The 24,908-nt window shown below is 45.0% G+C and overlaps 1 protein-coding gene across 1 annotated transcript in view; it reads right to left on the bottom strand.

The window, feature by feature from the left end:
• LOC130478265 (rootletin-like) overlaps positions 1-19,147 on the bottom strand; it is a 100,636-nt gene extending 81,489 nt beyond the window's left edge. Inside the window, exons 1-4 of the mRNA XM_056850415.1 lie at positions 19,094-19,147; positions 10,700-10,850; positions 3,565-3,710; positions 978-1,136 (exon numbers count right to left, since the gene is read on the bottom strand). Coding sequence (XP_056706393.1) covers positions 978-1,136; positions 3,565-3,710; positions 10,700-10,850; positions 19,094-19,147 — 510 coding nt within the window. The remainder of the gene's footprint in view (positions 1-977; positions 1,137-3,564; positions 3,711-10,699; positions 10,851-19,093) is intronic.
• Between the last annotated feature and the right edge of the window lie 5,761 nt (positions 19,148-24,908).

Below are 24,908 nucleotides of genomic sequence, written 5' to 3'. Positions count from 1 at the left end.
CAGATCCTGAAAACAATACAAAAGTAGGGTTGTGCTTATCAATAAACCTGAACCGAAAATAAACCTGAAATTAGACGTTTTGGTAATTTTCGGGCTTCGGGTTTACCGAACACCAAAACCTGGGGATCTTCCCAAAGCTGAATAGGCAATTCCCAAAAAAGCCGAATACGTATTCAGCTTTTTCAGGTTCAGCTATTCGCCTTTGCTCAGAGGCACATCTCTGTGCTTTCTCCAATTTTTCTATCTTTTTTTGACTGGTTTTGTTAGGGCCCCATAGTTGGGGCCCTTTTGAGATCGGGGTCATGTAATCAGAGCCAATATGGTCTGACCAAACATTCAGTGGATTAATTTGTATCAAGCATAAGTTTTTTTTTTTAAAAGACAGGGCTCACCAAGTCCTGTCTGGAGGGATTTACCCTCCAAATGAAAAGTGCCAGCTTCAACTGCTGCTACCACCAGGCTTCCGAAGGAATAGCCTCACCTGCATGGATGAGCAATCTCCTTCAGACAGCCCCCATGATCAAGACTTTGGCTGGCTCTGGTATCACCCTCCCCCCTGGAAACCTGCTGTCAAACTGAACGTTGCCCCGCATAGATGCTTTGTTTTCCCGCACCATGACCATCTCTTAAAAACAGATTTTTGATGACCACAACAAAGGACTGTTCACAGGATGTCGTTTTCCACCAAAATAAATGTTTTCGGTGCCTTATTTTTCTTGCATTTAAGCCTTTTTCCTCAGTTTGGAAGCTAATTTGCATGGACATCATGCTATGCACCCCAGATACAATTGGAGCCCCCAGACTTTGAGGCGCCAGCCTGGCCATAAAACAAGACTGTTAAATGTCAGAGAACTTCTGTACAAAGTTCCACTGTTCAGTCCTCCTGAATCCTCTTGAGGACCTCCTGTTCAGGGTCATCCTGAAGAAACCTCACTATTTTCCTGCCCAAGAAACATGGCCAAGGTGCCACCACCCACCTTGTTCTGCATCTTCTGCACTAGCTGAGCCTGGCGCTGCTGCCCGTCCTGGTAGGCCTGCAGCTTGTGGTTGTACGCCTTCTCATCCTCTTTGAACTGCTGCCTCATCTGCAGAAAAAGTGTGCTTCCTTCCTCCTCTCCTTGCAGTGCTTGTTCCAGCTACAAAAGCAAAGACCCTCCCCTATTCAAATGGTAAAGCAAGAACCATGAGCCCAAGGGCCAGCTCCTGAAATACAAGGCAAGTCCAACATAGCACGATACAACCATGCAAGTGAACAAAATGATCTCCAAGGAACTTCAAAGCTCCCCAAATAGCTGACATCTGTCCATAAACTTTCAGTCAATTTTTTTCTTCCAGATCTTCCACGCGCAAGGCTTTGAAATGGGTATGCAAAATCTCAAACACTCAAAATCTACATGCATGCTCCATTGATGCTTATTTTATATGAACTAGATTTGATTTTTTTTCTTTCTCCCTTTCTTTCAGATTTGTTATGCAGCCTTCCCTGAAATCCACAGAAGAATATGACACATAACAGTTTGTTCGAATTGTACAGATTTGGCAGGAAGGGTAGGAGAGTTATGGACAAGTTATAAAGAATAGGTTTGTACACTCGACATAACATAAGTAAAAGTCTTAAGAGAAGGAAAACTAGCACTGCTGAGTATGGGCCTTCTACTGACACTGCCAGCTTATTTTCATAAGAACATAAGAAAAGCCATGCTGGATCCATAAAGCCAGGGTCCATAAAGTCCAGCAGTCTGTTCACACAGTGGCCAACCAGGTGCCTCTAGGAAACCACAAACAAGACAACTGCAGCAGCACCATCCTGCCTGTGTTCCACAGAACCTATTATGCTCCTCTGATCCTGGAGAGAATAGGTATGCATCACAACTAGTAATGCAACAGCAGTTACAAGGGCTACAAACTTTGCTTGTAACAATAAGAAATATGAGTTACAAACAGTGCCTAGACACTGCAACATATGCAACCACAGAAACTTGCATAAGGAATAGCATAATTAAATGCAATATATTAAAATATACACAACTCAAATTTTCTCTACCAGTACAGAGAGGCAAGCTGCAATCCTAAAAATACTTTCCTGGGAATAAGCCCCACTTCTGAGTAAACCTGTTCAGGACTGCTTCTGCTACATGGCGTAATGTTTAGAATGTCAGACTAGGATCTGGGAGACCTTGGCTCAAATCCACGCTCAGAGGGCCCAACTACATGTTAGTAAGTCTTTGGGTTCACCCACAAGGACTTGCAATCAGACATGCTTTTGTGAGTTTGCCGCTGGGTTCTCAGATGTGCAGGATCAGGACCCACAGCACGCCTCTCCCCCACACCATTTCCCTGAAATGACAGCCCTTGGGGGGCACTCTTTGCCTTGTTGGGGACTCTCCATGTCCCTATGGGGCACACAGAGGTTTTCCAATGGTGCAAACAGCACCCTTGGGGCTGTTTCAGGGCAGGGCAGGAAAAGGGCCTGTCCCTACTCACACCAGAGACATCCAACAACAGATAAAAAGAAATCCGATTTTAAACATGAAACCAAGAAGTCTCCCATTCATTCTGCTTCTGCATTCCCATTCAGCACGCATTCCATTCAGCAGCAACACCACACTAACATAAGCAGCTGGGATCAGGGCACCCGTCCCAGGCCTATTGGAATGGCTTTCGGGAGGGCTTGGTGCTGAGTCAGGCCTGGAACTTCGTGCCTGTCATGAGGACTGGAGTGAGAGATTGTTTGGACTTGTAATTATTTATGCTTCTCTGGATGGGAATCTGTGTTGGGCCAAGAATGTGCTGCATCCTTGTACTCTCCAGGCAGCGAACCAAGCAAGTTCCTCCCGAGGAAGAAAGCAGCGGAGATAAACACCATGACCAGCTGCATCTGCAGGCTCCAGAAAGTAGCAGTGTGTGAAAATAGGAGCTAAACACCCTCTCTGCTTGAGCACGCCGGAGGAGTTATCAATGGGCTATGTCTGCACACCATAATCTCCCAACATTTGTATATCAGAATGTGATTCCTTGCAATTCGCCTTCAAAAGGTCAGTGCTGTATCACAACGACAGAAAGCTGCTGAGGTTTAAAATGCAGCTACTCTAACCATTTGATTTCTGAGCTTCTTCATAAATTGTTTTATCCCCTGCTAGTAGAAGTAGCAGGGATCATTTTGCCTGAATAGCATTTCTTTGTTTTCTGTTACTAAAAAATACCTATTTCTACCAAACAAGGCCAAACAGTTCATTAACAACCCATTGAGCTCCTTCTAGTCTTCCTTGATCCTTGCTCCCCCCAATATGCCTTTGGCTGCAGTCCTAAGAACTCTTCCTGCTTAGGATCGCTTCCTTTCCTCACAGGATGTTATAGCCACCCCAGTTTGCAAAATTACAGTGATACCAGAGGCCTTCCAGGGCAGGTTTTTCTTGCTTTAGTCATAAGCCACATAAGAGCACCAGACCAACAGCAGGGGTGATATAAATGAAATTCTTCCCTTTACATGACTTTGATGTAAGCTGCTATCGTAATCTTTTGATTTAGTTAATATTTTAGATGGATTTCTAACCCTGATCTTACCCTCTCATTAATTGCCTGGTATTTGCTAGCCAGCTCATCTTTCTCTGCACGGGTTTGAGCCAACAGGTCTTCAAGGCGCGAGAGCTCCTTCTGCAGCAGTCGGTTTTCTTCCTGCATGTTCACTGGAAAGGTTGTCTCCCACAAACCTGAGAACAGTGAAAAAGGGTAAGTTAGCTATGTGAACCAACCCAAATTTACTACTGACTGGTCCTATGTACAAACCAGACACGTGGATTATCCTTCTGTTCTATCAGGTTTAAATACCACTGAATGTGACTCCAAAACATCAATACTTGAAATGGATAGAATGGGTGTGCCAATGCTCTATAACAGGGGTGCCAAACCTTTTCAAAGAGAGCCAGATTTGATGAAGCGAACATGCACGAGGGCCGACCATTTTGCTTGACATTCTTAATTAAATTAATGAAATGCAAATTAACTATTTTATGCAAAGTTTATTACAAACGGCATACTTATTATGCCCATAACCACAGACTGCACCACAAAAACCATGGCTACATTCCTTCCTTTCCCCAAAACCCCTTTAAGCTCACTGGACGCCCCCCCCAGCTTCTAAATCTCCAACCTTCCTTCTGTAGGGAGGGAGCAGGAACTCTTCCTCCCCACCCCCAGCTCATGTGCCTCTCTGGGACTGTCGACTCTCTCCCTTCAACCATGCTGGGGGTATTCTGTCCTCCCCTCATCTGAGCCAGGAAATAAACTGGTTTTCATTCTCATGGAGTCCAAGATTCAAACACTCTGACATCTCCCATGCAGGGAGGAATGTGGAGTTTTTCTCCCCATGAGAGCCAGCGTGGTGTAGTGGTTAAGAGCGGTGGTTTGGAGCGGTGGAGTCTGATCTGGAGAACCGGGTCTGATTCGCCCACTCCTCCACATGAGCGGTGGAGGCTAATCTGGTGAGCTGGATTTGTTTCTCCCGCTCCTACACACGAAGCCAGCTGGGTGACCTTGGGCTAGTCACAGCTCTCTTAGCCTTACCTACCTCACAGGGTATCTGTTGTGGGGAGGGGAAGGGGAGGGCGATTGTAAGCCACCCTTAAGTGGTAGAGAAAGTGGGCATATAAAAACCAACCCTTCTCTTCTTTCCTTCTGACCTCTTTGCTCTCTGCTCAGGGCTTTGACCTCTGGAATGAACACGGGTGTCCTCTGTAGACTCGGCCCCGTCTGAACGCGCCTCGTTTCCAAACATGATACATGCCAGGAGTCATTTATTTCCCCCACCCCATCCCTTCTTTTGAAGCAGCCACTTGCCTTGGAGAGAACCTGCTTGGGGGGGGGGTCTGATTCCAAACACTTCCTGCCCCCAAATCCAGCCCCCTCTCCCCCTGCCTTTCCTTGACTCACAATCCCCCCACTCAAGACCCATCCAGTCTCTCCCCTCCTCCCTCCCACCCACCCTGCAAATCTGGATCCCTCGCGAGGCCTCCGCAATGCAGGGAAGGGGCTGCATCTCCCCCCCACCCCAGCCTTCTGCAGAGGAAGGAGGAAAAAGGAGAGCCAGACGGAGCAGCCCCCCCACTCCCAGGCTTTTCGGTGTTTGTGTGTGTGTGTGTGTGGGGGTGTCTTTCCTCTCCCGGATTGGGGCCAGCCTCTGACCTCCCTTGCATTTCCCTTTCTCCGCCACCTTTCCCACCCTCGAGTCCCCCCCAACCCATCCTCAGGATCCCTCTTGACCCACTCGGGAGGAGCTGCTGCTGCTTTTCCATGTGTCAGAACAACAAAGGCTGCATCCCCACGCACGGGCTCTGGGTAAGAAGGAAGTGGCCTCTCTAGGGTTTCAGACTCACTGGCCTTCATTCCGGGGGGTGGGGCTGAGACAGCCAATCAAGGCGACCCTCCGCCCAAGCGTCGCCCCTTTGGTCGGGGATGCAAAGCACAGGCGCAGCCCCCACACGCCCCCTTTTCTCTCTCTGCAAAACAGGCTGGGGGGCCGTATTAAACCGGCCCAGGGGCCACAATTGGCCCCCGGGCTGGACTTTGGACATGACTGCTCTAGCATGACTAAAAGCAAGTACTTGCCACTACAGTAACTCACTAGTGAAGGAGGAGGAGAAGAAGGGTTGGTTTTTATATGCCAACTTTCTCTACCACTTAAGGGAGAATCAAACCAGCTTACAATCACTTTCCCTTCCCCTCCCCACAAGCACCCTGTGAGGTAGGTGGGGCTGAGAGACTGTGACTAGCCCAAGGTCACCCAGCTGGCTTCATGTGTAGGAATGGGGAAACAAATCCAGTTAACCAGATTAGCCTCCACCACTCATGTGGAGGAGTGGGAAATCAAACCTGGTTCTCCAGATCAGAGTTCACCGCTCCAAACCACTGTTCTTAACCTCTACACCACGTTGGCTCTCAGTGAAGGAGAAGCAAGTTTGTACATGTGCAGAGGAACTCTGCCCTTCAAACAGCTTCCAGGGTTGCACAAAAATGGTCTCAGCTAATAGGATATTTGACTGAACTAGATTCTGGGCATGACAGCAGCAATGCATCAGCTTGTAGGAAACATAGATTCTACTCATTTGGTACATACCCATGTGACAAGAAAGCGCTTTATCTTTCAGTGGGACTCAAGGCAGATTATAAAATATAAAAAAAATTCAATAAAAACCGCCAATTCAGTAGGACTAGGATTAAAGAATTTGAGAACAATGCGAACAAAAACCTGTCTAAGGCATGACATATCACAATGCAATAAGTGGGTTGCAAAGGTATAAGACAATACAGTAAAAGGAAGGTAACATGTACAGTAAACACTGCAATAGACTGAAGTCCTGTCCCTAACAAAAGCAACCTCCTGATTTGTTCCATTATGCTACAGTTCTAATCCCTTTATAAAAATGCCCTCCTGAACCTTTCTGTTTTTGTATATGCTGCAAAATGATAGAAATGTAGGGGCCTTCTTGATCTCCTCAGGCATATAAAATCATAAGAACCCTGTTAAATCAGACCAATGATCCATCTAGTCCAGCACTCTGCTTCACACAGCAGCAAACCAGTCACCCTGCAGGGCCCTGCAGCCAAGGCCTGCCCCTCATGCTGCCTCCTAGCAGTGGGTTTCAGAGGTATACTGTCAATGAACATGGAGGCTCCCTTTACTCACCATATCCTCCATGACACTGTCTGATCCCCTTTTAAAGCCATCTGTACTCATGGCCAGCATTATGTCCACTGGTAGTGAATTCCACAATTTAACTATTCGCTGGGTAAATAAGTATTTCATTCTGTCTGTCCTGAACCTATTGGACCCCAACTTCATTGGGCACCCCGGAGTCCTAGTATCATGGGAGAGAGAGAAAAAGTTTTCTTTATTCACTTTCTCCACCCCATGCACCGTTCTGTAAACCTTTATCACTTCTCCCTTAGTTGTCTTTTATTTAAACTGAATTGTCCCAGGCACTTGAGCCTTTCCCCATAAGAAAGGTGCTCCAACCCCTTAACCACATTGGTTGCTCTCTTGTGTATTTTTTTCTAGATCTGCATTTGCAGGGCGGGAGGAGATATAATGATGAAACTGCAGGGGTCCCCAACCTTTTTGTACCTGTGGGCACCTTTGAAATTCTGACAAAGGGTAGTGGGTAGGGTTGCCAGGTCCCTCTTCACAATCAGCGGGAGGTTTTTGGGGTGGAGCCTGAGAAGGGTGGGGTTTGGGGAGGGGAGGGACTTCAATGCCATAGAGTCCAGTTGCCAAAGGCAGCCATTTTCTCCAGGTGAACTGATCTCTATCGGCTGGAGATTAATTGTAATAGCAGGAGATCTCCAGCTAGTACCTGGAGGTTTACAGCCCTAGTAGTGGGCACAATCACAAAATGGCTGCCACAGGAGGTGGGGCCAATCACAAAATGTCAGGGATCAAGGTTATATATAACTCTAATAATGACCCTTCCAGATTTCAGGCAGAAGCTCTGTTTAACAAGATATTTTTACATCTGCACAGCCAATCAGAAGCCCTGCTGGGAAAAGGGCCCACCTAGCCCCACCCAATTTCTGAAAGCATTTGGTGTGTGCCAGGAAAGGTATTGGTGGGGGTCACGGTGCCCATGAGCACCATGTTGGGGACCCCTGCTGTACAAGGTATTCCAAATGTAGGTGTGCTATTGGTCTGTACAAGATTGGCTGTTTTATTCTCAGTCCCTTTCCTAATATCCTCCATCATGGAGGTAGCCTGTTTCACTGCTTCTGTACACCATTTCCCACAACACCAATATTTCTTTTAATCTTGGTCTCAACTTGGTCTCAAAACCTATCAATGTATATTTAAAGTTAGGATTTTTATTCCAGTGTGCCTCACCTTATGTTTGCCAACACTGAACTTCATTTGCATTTTTGTTACCCACTCACCCAATTTACAGAGATCCTACTCTAGCTCTTTACAATTCAACTTGGTTTTTATCATCCTAAATAACTGGGTATCATCCACAAATCTGGACACTACACTTCTCATTGCCAATTCAAAACATGTATAAACAAATTCAATAGCACTGGTCCCAATACTGATCCTTGTGGGATGCCGCTATTCACTTCCCCTCATTGTGAGAGCTGTCCATTTATCCCTACTCTCAGCTGCATGATGTTTAACCAATTTTTAATCCATAATAGGACCCCGTGAGGTACCCTGTCAACAGCCTTTGGGAAGTCCACGTGTACCAGAACATCCTTTGCAGAAACTATGCTGATTTTCTCTTAGCTCTTCTATAAGCGTAATAATTCTAATTACCATTTCTACTAATTCACTTGGAACAAATGTTTAGCTACCTGGCCTGTAATTCTTTGGACCCCTTTGTAAAAATTTGTATGACATTTGCCACTCTCCAATGTTCAGGCACGGAGGGTGATTTTAGCAATAAGTAACATATTGGTTAGTAGATGGACAATTTCATATAGTTTCTTAAGTCCCCTCACATGTATGCCATCGAGGCCTGGAGGTTTATTCATTTCCAGCTTGCCTAGTAGTCCTAGAACTTCATCTGTCATCACCACAATTTGACCCAGTTGTTCAGACACCCTTCCCGAAAACTGTGGCTTGAGGGGGGAGCAATTTCACCATATTTTCCATGGTGAAAACAGAGGCAAAGAATTATTCAGTTTCTCTGCCATTTCCTCATCTTCCTTAAGTAATTACTTCATTCCTTCGTCATCCAAGGGCCTAATTGCCTTTCTAGCAAGTTTCCTGCTCCTGATATATCTGAAGAATACGAATTGCTTATTTTACTTTTTTAAGAACATTTTCAAATTCTTTTTTTGTTTGCTTTATTGTCAACTTACATTTGTTTTGCAAGAATCTGTGTTCCTTTCTGTGCTCCTCATTTAAGCAAACCTTCCCCTTTTTAAAATAAGTCTTTTTGCTTTTTATGACTTCCTTGACTTGGGTTGTTAACTATGCAGGCATCTTTTTAGACTTAGTGATATCCTTCCTGACTTCGGGTATACTTTCTATCTGAGCTTCAATTAATGTAGTCTTAAATAGTTTCCAGGCATCCTGGAGGGATTTGAATCTCTTAATTCTCCCTTCTGACTAGTCACCTCATTTTTTGCAAAGTCCCCCCTTCTGAAATCAAAAGTGATTGTTTTGGACTTTGAGGTCAACTTTCCATTGGCATGAATGCTCAACTTAATAGCACTTTGGTCAGTGCAACTACATCAACATCTCACACCAGGCCTTGAGCCCCACTGAGAACCACATCCCTCTGAAAGGAAACAGTGAAGGAAGTGCAAGAAACCAGACCAGAAGCTGAAAGGTGAGCCTGAGCTGTGTATACTCAGCTGGGGACCTATGACAGAGTTCCTTTTGGAAAGAGGGATGTTCTTTATTTGTGTTGTTAGTAAAGCATTTTTTTAATTAAAACTTTTAGTGTTTTAATCTGGAGAAGCAGAGCCCTGCCCTTTTTCAAAGGGAAAAGGCCTTTGAACCATCCTGTAAAATGGAAATACTAGTGTTTGGGAAAAGTGCTTGCTAGCATAGGGGCAAGAGATTATTCTTCAGCAAGAGATATCTGTGCAAATGTTATATTATCTCACTCCATATGTTCCTAATGATAAAACAGATTAGTGGACAAAGCTCTGGCTCAAATTATGTCCAGCATACTCATGAGTTTTTAAAGTTGTATGGGAAGCTGCCCAGAGAGGACCTCTTAATCACAGGTGCCATGATAGCCCAGCTCCATATTACAAGGGAGAAAAAAAATAACCTCCTAAATAGGAACTGTGGGGCAAAAGGCCTGGGATCATTTTCTAACTCTGATCTAGATATCATGAGTGTTGGTTTGGCAGGTTGTTTAACCGTGCTGATACTCATACATACAATGAAGGCACATCTCTTGTTTTCTGTGAGTATGACTTTAGTACAAGAATCTCTTGTTCTCTTCTTGAGTATCACTTATTCATTCATTTATTTGCTAACAACATTTTAAGCTTTACAAAGGAGCATACTGGGAAAAAAAACAATAAATGCACTGTTGCTGTAGTGTTTCTTTAAAAAACACACACAAAAAAACTACTACATAACAATTAAAACATAACAGCAGCAACAACAGGACAAGAGCTGGGCTGGGGAGGGTCATCTTAAAAGGCTGACTTAAACAAAGTTTTCAGGTTCCTCTGAAATGCTGTAAGTAGGGTTGCCAGGTCCCTCTTCTAAACCGGCGGGAGATTTTGGGGGAAGAGCCTGAAGAGGGCGGGGTTTGGGGAGGGGAGGGACTTCAATGCCATAGAGTTCAATTGCCAAAGCGGCCATTTTTCTCCAGGTGATCTGATCTCTATTGGCTGGAGATCAGTTGAATTAGCAGGAGATCTCCTGCTACTACCTGGCAGTTGGCAACCATAGCTGTAAGAGGAGAAATGCGAAGGCCCAGAAAAAAACCTGGGAAAATGGGGGGGGGACATCCTCCCCCCCCAGGGTTGCTACCTGCCTGCCTAATCTAAGAAGATGAGACAACCTGAAGTAGGGCTTTGTAAAATAACCAGAGTGGACAGATAGGTGTGTATAAGAGAAGGCAGTCCTTAAGGTATGCTGGCCCCAAGTTGAATAGGGCTTTAAAGGTCAATTCCAGCACCTTGAGTTTGGGCCTGGAAACAAAATGGAAGCCAGTGTAGATGGGCCAAGACTGCAATGAAACGGTACCTTGGGATGATGGTTCAGACAAGTTCTGTGTGATGATCTGTCGAATCCTGGCTGGGACAGTTGTGGGAGCAGCTCTTTCTCCTTCGCTTCTCACAGTCAACGCGTTGTCGTCCTTGCTAGCTCTGGGATGCAGCACTGTATCCTCCAGTTTCTGAAACACAGCCAGAAATCACAGCCTGATTGGAAGACCTGCTTAGCCTGTGCTAATTACGGTCCAACAATGATTTCTAGAGGATTTGGGTCTCACCTAAATATGAAACTGTCAGAATAATTGTAAAGGTGCACTTAAGCTCACTGAAATGTATGGGGTTACACAGCTGCATAGGATAAGGCTCATATATAGTTATGCATAATACAGTTATGAAAACTGGACAGTGAAGAAAGCTGATAGGAAGAAAATAGATTCCTTTGAAATGTGGTGTTGGAGGAGAGTGTTACGGATTCCGTGGACTGCCAAATAAACAAATCAGTGGGTTATAGATCAAGTCAAGCCTGAACTGACCCTAGAAGCTAAAATTACTAAACTGAGGCTATCGTATTTTGGTCACATTATGAGAAGACAAGAGTCACTGGAAAAGACAGTCATGCTAGGAAAAGTTGAGAGCAGCAGGAAAATAGGAAGACCCAACAAGAGATGGATTGACTCAATAAAGGAAGCCACAGCCTTCAGTTTGCAAGATCTGAGCAAGGCTGTCAAAGACAGGACATTTTGGAGGACTTTCATTCATAGGGTCGCCATGAGTCAGAAGCGACTTGATGGCACTTAACACACACACACACACACACACACAATACAGTTGTCACTAGTACATGGTACCATTTTTGACTGAACCAAATAGTAAGTTCTAAAGCCAATCGCAAAGCAGGCCTTCAACAGAGCAGAGCTGCTATATTTGGTATCTTTGGGTGCAAATTAGATACCATTTGGCTTTTTTCATGCAAAGCCATGTGAAATCAGGGAGTGTTAACTGAATGAAAAACAAATCTGTGGCTTAGGAATAATTTGCCCACATTTTCAAATTTAAGACATTTCCTCAAAAGTTATCTAAAAAACTAGCATCACAAAGAAAATTCTAGACCACCCTGATATAGAAGAGTCCACAATACTGTCTTAAAGTAATCTGCCATTTAAAAACCATGGAGCTCTAACACTGAAACAGGAAATTCAGGAGGAGTAGAAAGGAAGATAGGACATTTTGGAGGACTTTCATTCATAGGGTCGCCATGAGTCGGAAGCGACTTGACGGCACTTCACACACACACAGAAAGGAAGAATTAGTCATAAGTTGTTCTGTAAGCTTCAGAGTACACAAAAGTAGGGTGCAGTCAACCTTTAAACAAGCAAAACAAATCAGGAATTGCCAACCCAGGGCCCAATTTGGAGGAACTTCAGACGACATCGGTTTTAACAATTTTCACAATTTTATTTAACAATATTAATTCAACATTAACATACTTAACAACAGTTTGATATGGAATCAGAATTTTAGTTGGAATTTTTTGCGGCCACAACTCAATTGGCATCAGCCGTAATAGCCTTTGGCTCTGCATGGGAACTGAGACAGGTACGAGGGCTGACCCCAATGCGGCGATATGTACCCGACAGCCCACAGCGGTCCCGCTGTAGGCAACCTGGGATGGCGGTTACAGGGTGGTAACCCGGACGTGAGCCACTGGGTATACCCCCGCCACTTGGGAAGAGGCTACCTGCCCTTCCCTCAGGGCCTCTCCTTCTACAGCAGTTCCCAAAACCCCTTATTGGGGTCCCCTATGATGGAAGAAAGGGGCATGCAAGCCACTTCCCCCAATAAACTGCCTCAGTCCCCAAGCTACACCGCCCAAGTTGTGACGAATGAAAATATCCTATATCTATATCTATTCTACATAGGGAGGGAGGGTTGGGACAAAACCCAGGGACGGACTACCTGAATGAGCGCGTAGCTCTCCTTTTATTCTTCTAAGGTGGACCAGAGTGGAAGCCTCCCCTCCGGAGCACCTGGGCATGACCCGCCTACTTCTGGCCCGGGCCGACTCCCCATTGGCCTGTGCAGCCCCATAAGAGGGTCTGATTGGCCGGGAGGGTCCAGTACCCCGGCATGCGGCAAAGCATGCGGCAGCGCCCCTTCCCTGCCTGCCAGCTGACCTGCTGCCCTTCCTCTTACCTCTGCTGCCGGTTCCGACTTCCCCTCTGCCAATTCCGTTCCTCTGGCCCGAGGTCAGCAAAAGGTAAGCTCCCCTTTAAGGGGGGAACCTTAATTCACATCCTCCTTGCAAGGGTTCCCATTCCCACTGTCTCTCTTGGTATCCCCTGGACCTTATGTATGTTGTTCCTGCCTATGATTTGGATTCCTAGCATCACTTCAAAGTAGTACCACCAATAAGAAAAACATGGCCTACTGAGAAGGAGATCCAGGTTTCCCAACTTTGGTCATCAATCTCTTTAAAAATACTGCTTGCATGTACACAGTTCAGTAAAAATTGTGGGAGGGTCAAATAACAGGGGTTTGTGTCAGGGACTCATCACGACTCAGGCAAGCATGTTTTTAATGCTAGGGCTTAACCCTGGAATGTACAATGTGAGAATAAACTGCTCCTGAACAGGTTCATAGTGCATTTCCTCCTGCCTGACATGGTTTTGACCCAAGACCCCCATTCTCCATAATGTCAGAGAAGGCTGATTGGCCACAGTGTGATTGGCCACTGTTCTCTTGGCATCGAGCCTGTTAATCACCTTGTTATGTATGCAGGGGAAGCAAGGTTCCTGTTGAGCTTGCTATTCTCTCCAGTCTCCTTCGCCTGCGTTTCTGATTGGACAATGGGCTGCTGCCGCCCAATCACAGACTTGGGTTACTCCTGGGTTCCCATTGGATAATGGACTACAACCGGCCAATCATGGACTTGGGAGCGTGGTTCCGGGTGGTTGGGATTGGCATATAAGCCAGGGTGTTGTGCGGGTTCAGCAGAGTTCCATTCAGAGTTCCAGTCACTTCTAGGTTGTTAATAAAGCGGTTGTGTTGGAACTCCATCTCCAGTCTCATGCATCACCCACTCATACATAATACATCTGTTGCCAAATAATCACTTTACTATTCTCTGAGAAATGTGTAAATTTTGTTTTTAGTGTCTTTTGTCACTTGCTTATTTAATGTTTATTCGTGGGCTTTAAAAATCTATTTTGGTTTATGCTGACTCACATTTGCTGTTTTGACTGTGTTTGACGTTCCTTTATATTCAATGCGTTTTATGCTGTTTAATGCTAGTTTAGACTTTTTACGCTGTTTTGGTGCTTCTGTGCTGTTTTATTCCTTTTATGCTTTCCAAGTTGTTTTCCTGGTTTTATAGTTCCATCTTGTTTTAATACATTTCAGGTTTCATTCTATTCTGTGGGTTTATTGAAAACCAACGTAAGAATTTTTTTTGGGAAAGTGTAGTAGATAAATGCCTGGAGTAAAATAAATACCTCTGCTTTATTTAGCTTCACCAACTCAGCTTCCTTGGCCCCTTGGGATGAACTTGCTCCCCAAAAACCAGGAATTCAATACACTGAGCACATTCCTACACTTCTGCAGTCATGCATGAGACATTCGGTATAAAACATTAGATACCCCCCACATCTCCTGCTGGATTATGGTCTTCATAACTGGTTTTGTCCTTGAGATTTTGGCTTGTATGATTTAAAAACTCAATCGTATCTTGTAAGGTATGATGAAGTTTGCTTTTAAACTTATTGTGGTGGGTGGGGTGTCCACATCTAGTTGTAAAACTTGCACAGGTGTCTAATTTGTTTGGCTTTGACCTCCTCTTGCTTGTGCTGCTAGGGATTTGATGCTTTTCACTGTTGCTCTCAGGCTTTTAGAGCAAGAGGCAGAAAACGAAAGACACATTGTGCTGCTATAATGGTATGCAGAATGACAAAGGAAAAAGCAGTTGTCGCTCTGCTGACAGAACTAAAGCTGTGTGAACGACAACGCAGCAAGACTGCCCTCTATAGACTTCAGGTAGTTTTGGCTGCAGGGAACAAAGGCCTGCGATGGAATTTAAAAAGACCAATGAAAGGGGTGCCATCTTTTTTGGGCTGTTTTCTGGCCATCTCTTAGCTTGAGGATTGTTTAATCAATCTCATTTTAGACTGCTGTGTTCGTTTGTTTGCTCTTATGCCCAGGCTTGTTTTTATTGGTATGGTTTGTTTTTTTGTTTGTCTTATTGGTTTTTATTGTTTTGGTTGTGAGGAAGACTTCGGAGACATGGCACATTAGTGTGCAGGAGTGAAAAAAAAAAGAAATTCAGTTCTTAATGCACTTGAACTTGGTTTCCGAACTGATTGATGTTCATGCGGAAGGATGATTTACAATTTAACCTTCCTGCATTTTACAGCATAGATGTAATTTTAGTCTTCAAAGCCTATCTGCACTCCCTTTTACGTGGTGAGGAAGAGAATGATCTCTCACTCAAAACAATACAAGAGACTGATGTGTTGTGCAACTCACCTCAGGTCCTATTTCTGATTTTCTCTGAATAGCATCCGATTTCCTATTTATTGCCTATGAAAGTTTTTAAGATCACTAAGAAGGTATCTTCACCCAAAATATATTGTTAATGGTTGGGCAACTTTCTCACAGTGTCATTACGTACACCCAAGAGCCCCACATTACATCTAAACTGTTTGTATGTGCAAGGCTGCATGAATGAAATTGCAACTTTTTTTTTTGTTTTTAGCTTTCTTGTTTTGAACTACCCAAGATCACAATCATATGACAAAGTAGTTCACGGGTTTGGTAAACACAAGGACATTAGTAACAAGATCATAGGGTACGAAGTAACGTAAAAAGCCATGCAACTCAGGACTGTAGTTAAGATAAACCCCAAACATTCCAGCATGCTGCAAATCCCATAGCGGGCCAGCAAGCTAAAGATGAATTCAGACAAGATGGTGGTGATGCTGGTTGGTAAGGCTGATCTTTTGAAGGGAACTGTGCAACACTATCTTTTGACAAACTCTGTGAATAGTTTTGATGGTTCTCTTGGGCCAGCTTTACTGCTGGGAAAAACAGGTGGTAACAATGTCTAACTAAATACTGAAGAGATGAAAACAAGATGATTTACCCCAACTATTTTCCTACTCTTAGTTTCAGCAGACCTAGCCATGCTGATTTATGCTACTGTAACCTCAAGGCTAGACTACTATAACACATTCTATGTGGGGCTTGAAGGCAACTCAGAAACTTCAACTGATCGAGAGTGTGTTAGTTTATTATTAGGAGCTAGCTGCTTTGTTTACATGACATCTATTTTGAATTCTTTTCAGGGGTTGCCCTATTTGTTTCTAGGTTCAGTTGAAGGTGTCAGTTCCTACTATTAAAGCCCTATATAACCTAGGACTGTCTTCTCCATAAGAATTTGCACAGCAATGCCAATAATGTCAGTAGTTCTTTCTCTCTGTCCCCTCCCGTACAACTGTGGAATCAATCACTTCCTAATCATGGCTGTTTACAGTAGTGGTCACAGTCACATGAATACACATGAAGCTGCCTTATACTGAATCAGACCCTTGGTCCATCAAAGTCAGCACTGTCTACTCAGACCGGCCGTGGCTCTCCAGGGTCTCAGGCAGAGGTCTTTCACATCACCTACTTGCCTAGTCCCTTTAACTGGAGATGCTGGGGATTGAACCTGGGACCTTCTGCATGTCAAGCAGATGCTCTACCACTGAGCCACAGCCCCTCTCCTCCTATGGAATGTCCTGCCAGAAAATGTAAGGAAGGCACGTTCCTTCATGTCCTTCAGGAAATTATGTGGGGGGGGATTGTTTAGGAGGGTATTTGATGGTAGTGAATGGCAGCAAACAGTTTTATTGATGAACTGGCTTTTATTGTTGTATACTTTCGTGACTGTCAACTGTGTTGGTTGAATCGTACCTGTATTCATTCTATTAACTGCCTTCAGCCTCCAAAGTGTGGGGGGGGGGAGGAGTGGAGCAAAATGTTTTAAAAATAAAATTATAGGGAAGGTAAACACAAAAAGAAGTGCCTGGCATAAGTATATCAAGTGTCAGTTTCCACACATCTGAGATAATATGCCCAGCCTTGAGGAGAGATGATGGTTGTCCTGTTTCTATTTGTATTTACTTGTAGTAGTTTGGAACCGTTTGGCCATCTATGTTGATTTCATTGTTGATATTATATAGGAGCGCGAGCTTTTTGGCATCATAACTGCTACATCAGCATAGATCTGGGCAGTGCTGGGGGGTGGCATGGTACAGGCAAAGCAGGATGTAGTCATCTTCCCAAGCACCCAAGGTACAGATCCACACCCATTGCCAACATAACCTTATGCCAGCAAAATCCTTGTGTAGTCCACAGAGACTCATGCAAGGAGAAACACAAAGTGCCCCACACACCTCCCTCCCCACCCCAAGTGCCAAGGCAGCTTAGGATGCCATCTAAATGAACAGCCAATCACAGTCTTCCCTTGGAGCCAGTCACCCCCAGAGCATCCAATCACAGTCCCCTGAGCACCATATAAACAGACATACACAGCTCTATGTGCATCTAGATGGGGCAGATAAAAGGTAGATTGGTGGGTGGAAAGGAGAGAAGGAAGCAGATAAAAGTGAAGATATGGGAGTTGCCAGAAGGAGGGGAATGGTGTAGGAAGCAGGATATAGAGGAAAATGAGATATCCTTGCAGTGTGCCCACTGCAAACCTGGGTGCAGTCCAACTCAGTGGCTGGAACTACGCAGAGTTTTCTCAGGGAGAAGCTACCAGGGGGAGGGAAGGACGGAAAACTGAAGACAGGATATGTGACAAATGTACGTGGACTGGTGGGTTGGAAAGAAAAAAGGAAGCAGGAAAGGGAGAGAGGCTATAGGGGCTTTAACAGAAGGGAAAGAGGGCACAGTGGGGGAGGAAAAAATGAGATGCCCCCAGAAGACCTTGCAGTTCCCCCGCTTGTTATTTACAATTTTGAAACTACCAAACTTGCTTAATAACGTACTATCAATTTTAATTTTACGAAACAATGAATCTTTAGAAATGGAAAAACACACTGGAAAAACTTCCACTCCACATCTCTGTGTGTTCCCGTGTTGGAATTCAGCTTGACCTGAGAGGCCTACAGTGTGGGCAATCCAATCCTAAAGTTGCACTCCTATGCACTCTGATTTGGGAGTAAGCGCCATTAAACTTCGCAGGACTTTTAAATAACATGTTTAGAACAAGGGAGAAAAATCTGTTTTCCTGTTTGGTCACCTTCATGAAACCGCTTTTGTCCCTAACACCCATTTCCGAAACTTTACTGCCCTCTAGCGTCACCTAAAATGCCAACAACCCCAGAAAGCAACTTCTAACCTCGTATAACCAAACCGCTAGTCACTACTACTCAGAAGTCTGCATGCCTTCACAGAATTTTGAGCCCCTCATGGAGACCACAAATACCGATGGATACAAAAAGGTTTCAAGTATGGGTTTTAACGGGCCATCTCTTGACAATTTCCCCGAATAAAGGATACTATGCTTAGAGCAGAATGCTTATACGAAACTGACACCCGCTCTTCCAAGATTGCAAAGGGGAAGAAGAGAAAACGACCAGTGTCAGACTCTAGGACTCCGTTGCCTTTCAGGAATAAACTCCACTCCAGGCGTTTGCAGACAGTTTGAAAGCTTTATTCAGAAAATAAACGAATTCAGTAGTCTATGTAACTTAAGGTTAGAATGAAGAAAATGCTTTTAGAGAACAGTTTTATAGGATGCACACACTAGAAATGTTTACACGTAAAGGCTTTGCAATGCAAAACGTCAGAGGTCTCTTAAACATCAAGAGAGAGAGGATTCCGGTGAAATCGCACCTTGAGATCAGAGCAGAATTACAATAGGGAAGTTACTTTGAAATGGGGATATCGGGGCCTCTGGCTATAGCACCTTTCTCCCAAACTGAAGAGACTTTCCCACGGGAAGAAAAGGTGGGGGGGAATACACGGAGCTTGCTATCCAGGGCTCGACTGCATGCCCTCGCTGAGAACCAGTTAGTCAGCTGGGCTCAGCACAGTTTTGCAAGGATCGCTTCCTGTCGCCAATTATAACAGTAACCTCCCTGGAGTAGCCCATTGCATCTTTCTCTTGCATCCCGGAGATCGAATCGACAGCTAAGGCAGGGAAGGGGATGGGCGTTATGAGCTGTGCATTTAAACATTTGTACAGAGAGTCGCCCTACACCCGTGTCCTGCAGCACAGAATATCGAGGTGGGGCGATTTCATCCCTTGCTCTGGCCCGGGCAAAGGCTCACAAAGCTACTCACGCACGGCCACCTACTCGGCAGAGCTGCTCCACTGAACTCAAAGTGCTTGGACTGCTGGAGGGTGTCTGCACGCGGACGATCGCCGCCGCTGCTGACTGACCTGGATTGCGGCCTCCAGCCCGAGTCCCGGCTTGTCCTCACTCCCCTCGCTCATCGCTGAAAACCCGGGGGAAGGCAAACCGGGACAGGCCCAGCGTCAGCCGAGCCTCTCTCGTCAGTGCGCGGCCAGGTGGCAGGCTTGGGTCTGCGGCCCTGAGACGACCCTCCGGGGGCAAAGAGGCGCCAGGCCTGCAGGGTCGAAGCTGCGCAGCTCCCCCGCCGCCGCCTTCTAGAGTGGGAAAGGCGGCGCGTGGCGGGGCCCGGCGGTGGTTGCCTAGGCGACGGGGACGCGGGCCCGGCGGTGGTTGCCTAGGACGACGGGGACGCGACTTGGAGGCGGCCCCGGCGTTGCCGTGGAGACCAGGCAAGCCAAACTGTTTCGCCGGGCCTAGCCGAGGAGGAAGCGGGAGAATCGCTCTCCCCGTTAACGTCGCCGTGCATGGCGGGGGGGGGGGGGGTTTGGCCTCGGGGTTGCCAACCTCCAGGTGGTGGGGGAGAAATAGACACCACTGTACTAATATCGGGAGGACGAGGAACTCAGTACAGGAGCGAAGTGTCTACGAAGTGCAAAAAACTTTATAAGCTACCAAAAGGACGTAACAATACAGCTATGCACACTGTATACACTACAAAGCTACGACACACAAGCTACACACTTCGCTCCTGTACTGAGTTCCTCGACCTCCAGGTGGTGGCAGAAGATCTCCTGCTATTACAACTGATCTCCAATTGATAGAGATCAGTTTGCCTGGAGAAAATGGCTGTTTTAGCAATAGGGCTCTATGGCATTGAAGTCCCTCCCCTCTCAAACCCCGCCCTCCTTAGGCTCCTCCCCAAAAACCTCCCACGGATGACAAGGAGGGACCTGGCGACCCTACAAAACCTCCCATGCATAAATGGCCAAAGAGTCCAGGTAGCCCCAGGGTCCCTCCTATCCTTCACTGTTATATATATATGATATATATAGGGTTGCCAACCGCCAGGTACTAGCTGGAGATCTCCTGCTATTACAACAGATCTCCACCCGACAGAGATCAATTCACCTGGAGAAAATGGCCGCTTTGGCAATCGGACTCTATGGCATTGAAGTCCCTCCCCTCCCCAAGCCCCTCTCTCCTCGGGCTCCGCCCCAAAAACCTCCCACTGGTGGCAAAGAGGGACCTGGCAACCCTAGATATATATGTACACTTTTTTTTGTAGGAAGATGGATTTTGTCGACCACACGGTGGTAATAATAAATCCCGCAGTGTGTGTGATAGCATTAATGTTCTGCCCATTAATGACACATGATCCTACAGGCCGCAATCCTAAAAATACTTGCCAAGAAGCAAGACTACAAGCTAACACATGCTTACTCGGGACTATGCCCTATTGGTTTACCTCCAATTAATCTCTAAACTGCCTTCATATATACATTTGCAAGCCACTGTATAACCTTCCCCTCCCCAACATATTGGCAATACTCTCCATTTAAAATGAAGACTTAAGAAAAAAAACCTTAACCATAACACACTATATTTTGTGTATGTGTGATATCTATATCACAGAAATAAGCTTGAGGAGGGGCAGAGAGCAACAACAAAAACAGACTATTAATTGGTTTCTTACTGAAGCAGCATGAACCTTGCCTTTAAACGTTCCTTCTTATGAGGGGTACCATCCAGTGCAGGTTTGCCAAGTCACTTCATAGAATATTTTTCATCCAGCCACTTCAGCCTCTCAGCACCGGGAGGACCGGCTAGTCAATGCTGAGCATTCAGCAATATGTAAAATATTTAAAAGGCGTGAAAGGAATGTGTGTTTAGCTGCAAGAGCCTTTGCCATTTCTTTCCACCGTACAGGCAGGGGAAGTGTTGGAATGCCACAGTGCCTTCAATATCTGATTAACTAATTTCTAAACATTATGTAAAGAGTATGGGTGAGAAATATATCTTCCTTATTAGGCTTCTGCCTAAATAATAAACATCAAGAAATATTTTTCCTGGTTTGAAGATCTTTTTCTTTCTTTCTTAAGTACATCATCACAGCTGAATCCTGTGTGTGTTTACTTGGAGTAAGTCACACTGGGTACAAATGAAACTTACTCCAAAGGAAAGGGGAATGGGATTGCAACCGGACAGTGCCATCCTAAGAAGAGTTGTGCCATTCTAAGCCACTAGGTTTAGTAAGATGTAACTCTGTTTAGGAGGGCACTACTAGTGTCATAAATGTCTTAAACCCCATATATGATAAAACAGATAAAAGAAAGTATTTCTTCACACAACACATAATTAAATTGTGGAACTCCCTGCCCCAGGATGTAGTGATGGTTGCTAACTTGGAAGGCTTTAAGAGGGGAGTGGACGTGTTCATGGAGGAGAGGGGTATTCATGGCTACTAGTAAAAATAGATACTAGTCATGATGCATAGCTATTCTCTCCAGGATCAGAAGAGCATGCCTATTCTATGAGGTGCTTTGGAACACAGACAGGACAATGCTGCTGCAGTTGTCTTGTTTGTGGGCTTCCTAGAGACCCCTAGTTGCCCACTGCGGGAACAGACTGCTAGACTTGATGGACCTTGGTCTGATCCAACATGGCTTTTCTTATGTTCTTATGATTATTCCTTACATGTGCATGCCTTCCCCTTTCTTTGTTTCCTGCTTCAAATTGTGAGCCTCCCCTTTCCACAATCCAGGTCCCCTGCTCTCTGCCGTCTTAGCTGGGGGGAGGGCGGCTTTCCCATTGGCCTCAGAATGGGAAGGAGAGGGGGTTCCAGCACTCTGATCTTCTTCCTTCCCCAGACTGGCTTACTGTGTCTCTTACTCTGCGTGCTCAGCCCATTCCTGTTCCCCTCCCTTTTATTGGACTCCTGGGGGTCTTGGGTCCACCCTCCCCAGCCTGGGCCCAATCCCATTGCAACATGACTGTACTGTAACAAAATGGTTCAGAAAGTTACTTAGTTTTAAAGGGACTGTGGTCCATAGTGTTCTATATAGCTCACATTACCTGTTGCTGTAAGTAGGTCCCGGTGGTGGTGGAAAGTGCTGTCAAATCGTAGTTGACTTATGATGACCCCGTAGTGGGGTTTTCAGGGCAGTCATTCGGAGATGCTTTGCCATTGCCTGCCTCTGTATCATGACCATGGACGTCCTTGGAAGTCTCCCATACAAATACTAAGCAGGGCTGACCCTGCTAAGCTTCTGAGATCTGACAAGATTTGGCTAGCTTGGGCTATCCATGTCAGGGCAAGTAGGATCCTGCTATGTAAATTTTGCATTGTTCTAACACATCATGTTAACATTTATGCTTTGCTTTAGTTCTGTTTTCATATTACTGGTTGGTTCCAGATTTCTACAATCCAAATCCAATTGCAATGTTTATTAACTGTCCCATCCTGTTAATTGTATTGACTTACTCTATGTAATCCATCAGGAATCCAAGTAAGAAAGGTGGACTATGAATAACATAAATAAATTTGAATGATGTACATGGTAATTCAAAAGCTTAAATGACACATATGAAAGCTGCCTGTTGATGTTACTGGCATCCTGGACTTTGATAGCTACAACACAGATAGGATTCCAGAAAAAAACTAGAAAGAGTTCTATGGGATGGCAAAATACAGACACATTTGTTGAAGCATAGGGCTTGTGAGCTAGAGCCTCCTTTGGCACATGCATCTGGTGAATGGACTCTAGATACAAAAACCTTTGCCACAATAAATTCATTACACTGCATTGTACGTGTAGGAAGAATGAAATGTGGTTGTGAATCAACTGTCTTGCATGACCATCAGTTGATTAAAAAAACCATGGTGCATATGAACTGAAAACTGCTTTTCTGTTTTTCATACAAGAATACCTACAAGTCTTTATAGTGCCACTTGTCTTATTAGCTATGGACTACCAATGGTTACCCATCTAGAATGATCAATAATGCAAAAGGAGCTTTAAAGTAATTGTGAGTGGAATGGGTGAATTTGGTTTACCCTTTTAAAGTTCCACAAGGCTATTTGTTGATTTTTGCTACAATGAAGTAAGATGGTTCTGGCTGGAATTTAAAACTGTAGCTTTGGCTATATTAATAATTAAACCTCTCAACAATGTTACTAACAATGTTACCATGGAATTATTCACCATTCCTGATTGCACTCTTGTTACTTTGCAGATAGTCACATTCTTCTTCTGTTTGAACTCATCCTGCCCACCAACATATTTTACTTCAGCATTTACACAAAAAATTTAGGTACAACCTCTCTCAAGTCTCTGCATGCACATTTTCTGTCCATGTCTCAGTCTTCTCTTCCCAACAGATTTAGTATAATCCATAAAAATATTTGAACAAACGGACAAAAAATCTGATACTTACATATATGCTACACACAACTTATGCTTTATCTTTTTTTTAAAAAAATGTGACTTCATGGGAATGCACACCAGTTATACTAGACAGATCTATAGGGTTGCCAAGTCCCTCTTCATCACTGGTGGGAGATTTTGGGGGCAGAGCCTGAGGAGGGTGGGGTTTGGGGAGGGGTGGGACTTCAATGCCATAGAGTCCAATTGCCAAAGGGACCTGATCTCTGTCTCTTCCAGTAGATTAGAAACAGTGTTATCCACATCAGTGGATATGTGTTGGGCAGGCCTCAGGTTAGAGAAGCTTCTGAGAAGGGCAAGAATGTCTCACTAAAAACAGAAGATATATTTCAAAGATGGAATGCATTGGTTGGGGGCCGACAGATAACCATATGTACCAAAACGTAATCATACATGCATGGGGAAGAGACTAGTGCCTCCATCTAATATAGGGTCTGATATAGAAAATCAGTGGGTTATAGATCAAATCAAGCCTGAACTGACCCTAGAAGCTAAGATGACTAAACTTAGGCTGTCATATTTTGGTCACGTCATGAGATGACAAGAGTCACTGGAAAAGACAGTCATGCTAGGAAAAGTTGAGGACAGCAGGAAAAGAGGAAGACCCAACAAGAGATGGATTGACTCAATAAAGGAAGCCACAGCCTTCAATTTGCAAGATCTGAGCAAGGCTGTCAAAGATAGGACATTTTGGAGTCGCCATGAGTCGGAAGCAACTTGACGGCACTTAACACACACATAGAAAAGCTAACTACCGGTAGATGCCTAGGAGTGCAATCCTAAGTGAAGTTTAAACCTGCCATGAGAACTAACAGCCATATTACTACTGCAAGTTCCCAGTGGAAAAGCTCTACAGGTACCCAATTTGGATGAGGACTGAGGCGCAGGGGAAGGAGAGGCTCCTGCCTTTCCTCCACGCTGTTTGGCTTGGGGAAATGGTACACAGGAGAAGCAGGAGCCCTTCCTTCATGCCACAATCCTGATCTGAGTCAGGACCCCATGGTGCTTTTAAATGGAGTTCCCACTGGGAACTAGCAGCAGGACTATGGCTGTGAGCATGAAAGTTGTAGTGTATAGTTTGACCTAAAGCCCATTAACTTCAACAGACTTACAAGGGTTTACTTCTGTTTAGGACTGCACTGCAAGGCTTCTTAAGTACACACTAAAACTTGGCTAGAGGCCTTGACCAGAGTCATCCGGGACACCTTGCTCTGTACACATGTGCACAGGCAATGGGCTTCAGGGCTCAGAAACCACCAGAGGTCCTGACTCATGGGTTGAAGACTGCTGGTTTAGAGGATAGTTGAGGTGAAGACAACAAAACCTTCAAATACCAATGCGCTGATGCCTGGATTATCTGTACTCTTTTTGGCACTATGTCATGAGGTCAGAAAGGCAGTTCCTCACAAGGCTGTTAATCCTTACAGATGCAGAGACAGCCTAAGCTGGCAGAACACCT

The sequence above is a fragment of the Euleptes europaea genome, chromosome 5 (assembly GCF_029931775.1).
Source record: "Euleptes europaea isolate rEulEur1 chromosome 5, rEulEur1.hap1, whole genome shotgun sequence".
NCBI lineage: Eukaryota > Metazoa > Chordata > Lepidosauria > Squamata > Sphaerodactylidae > Euleptes > Euleptes europaea.
Note: the sequence above shows the minus strand (reverse complement) of the source record. Positions and strands in the feature narration are given on the sequence as shown.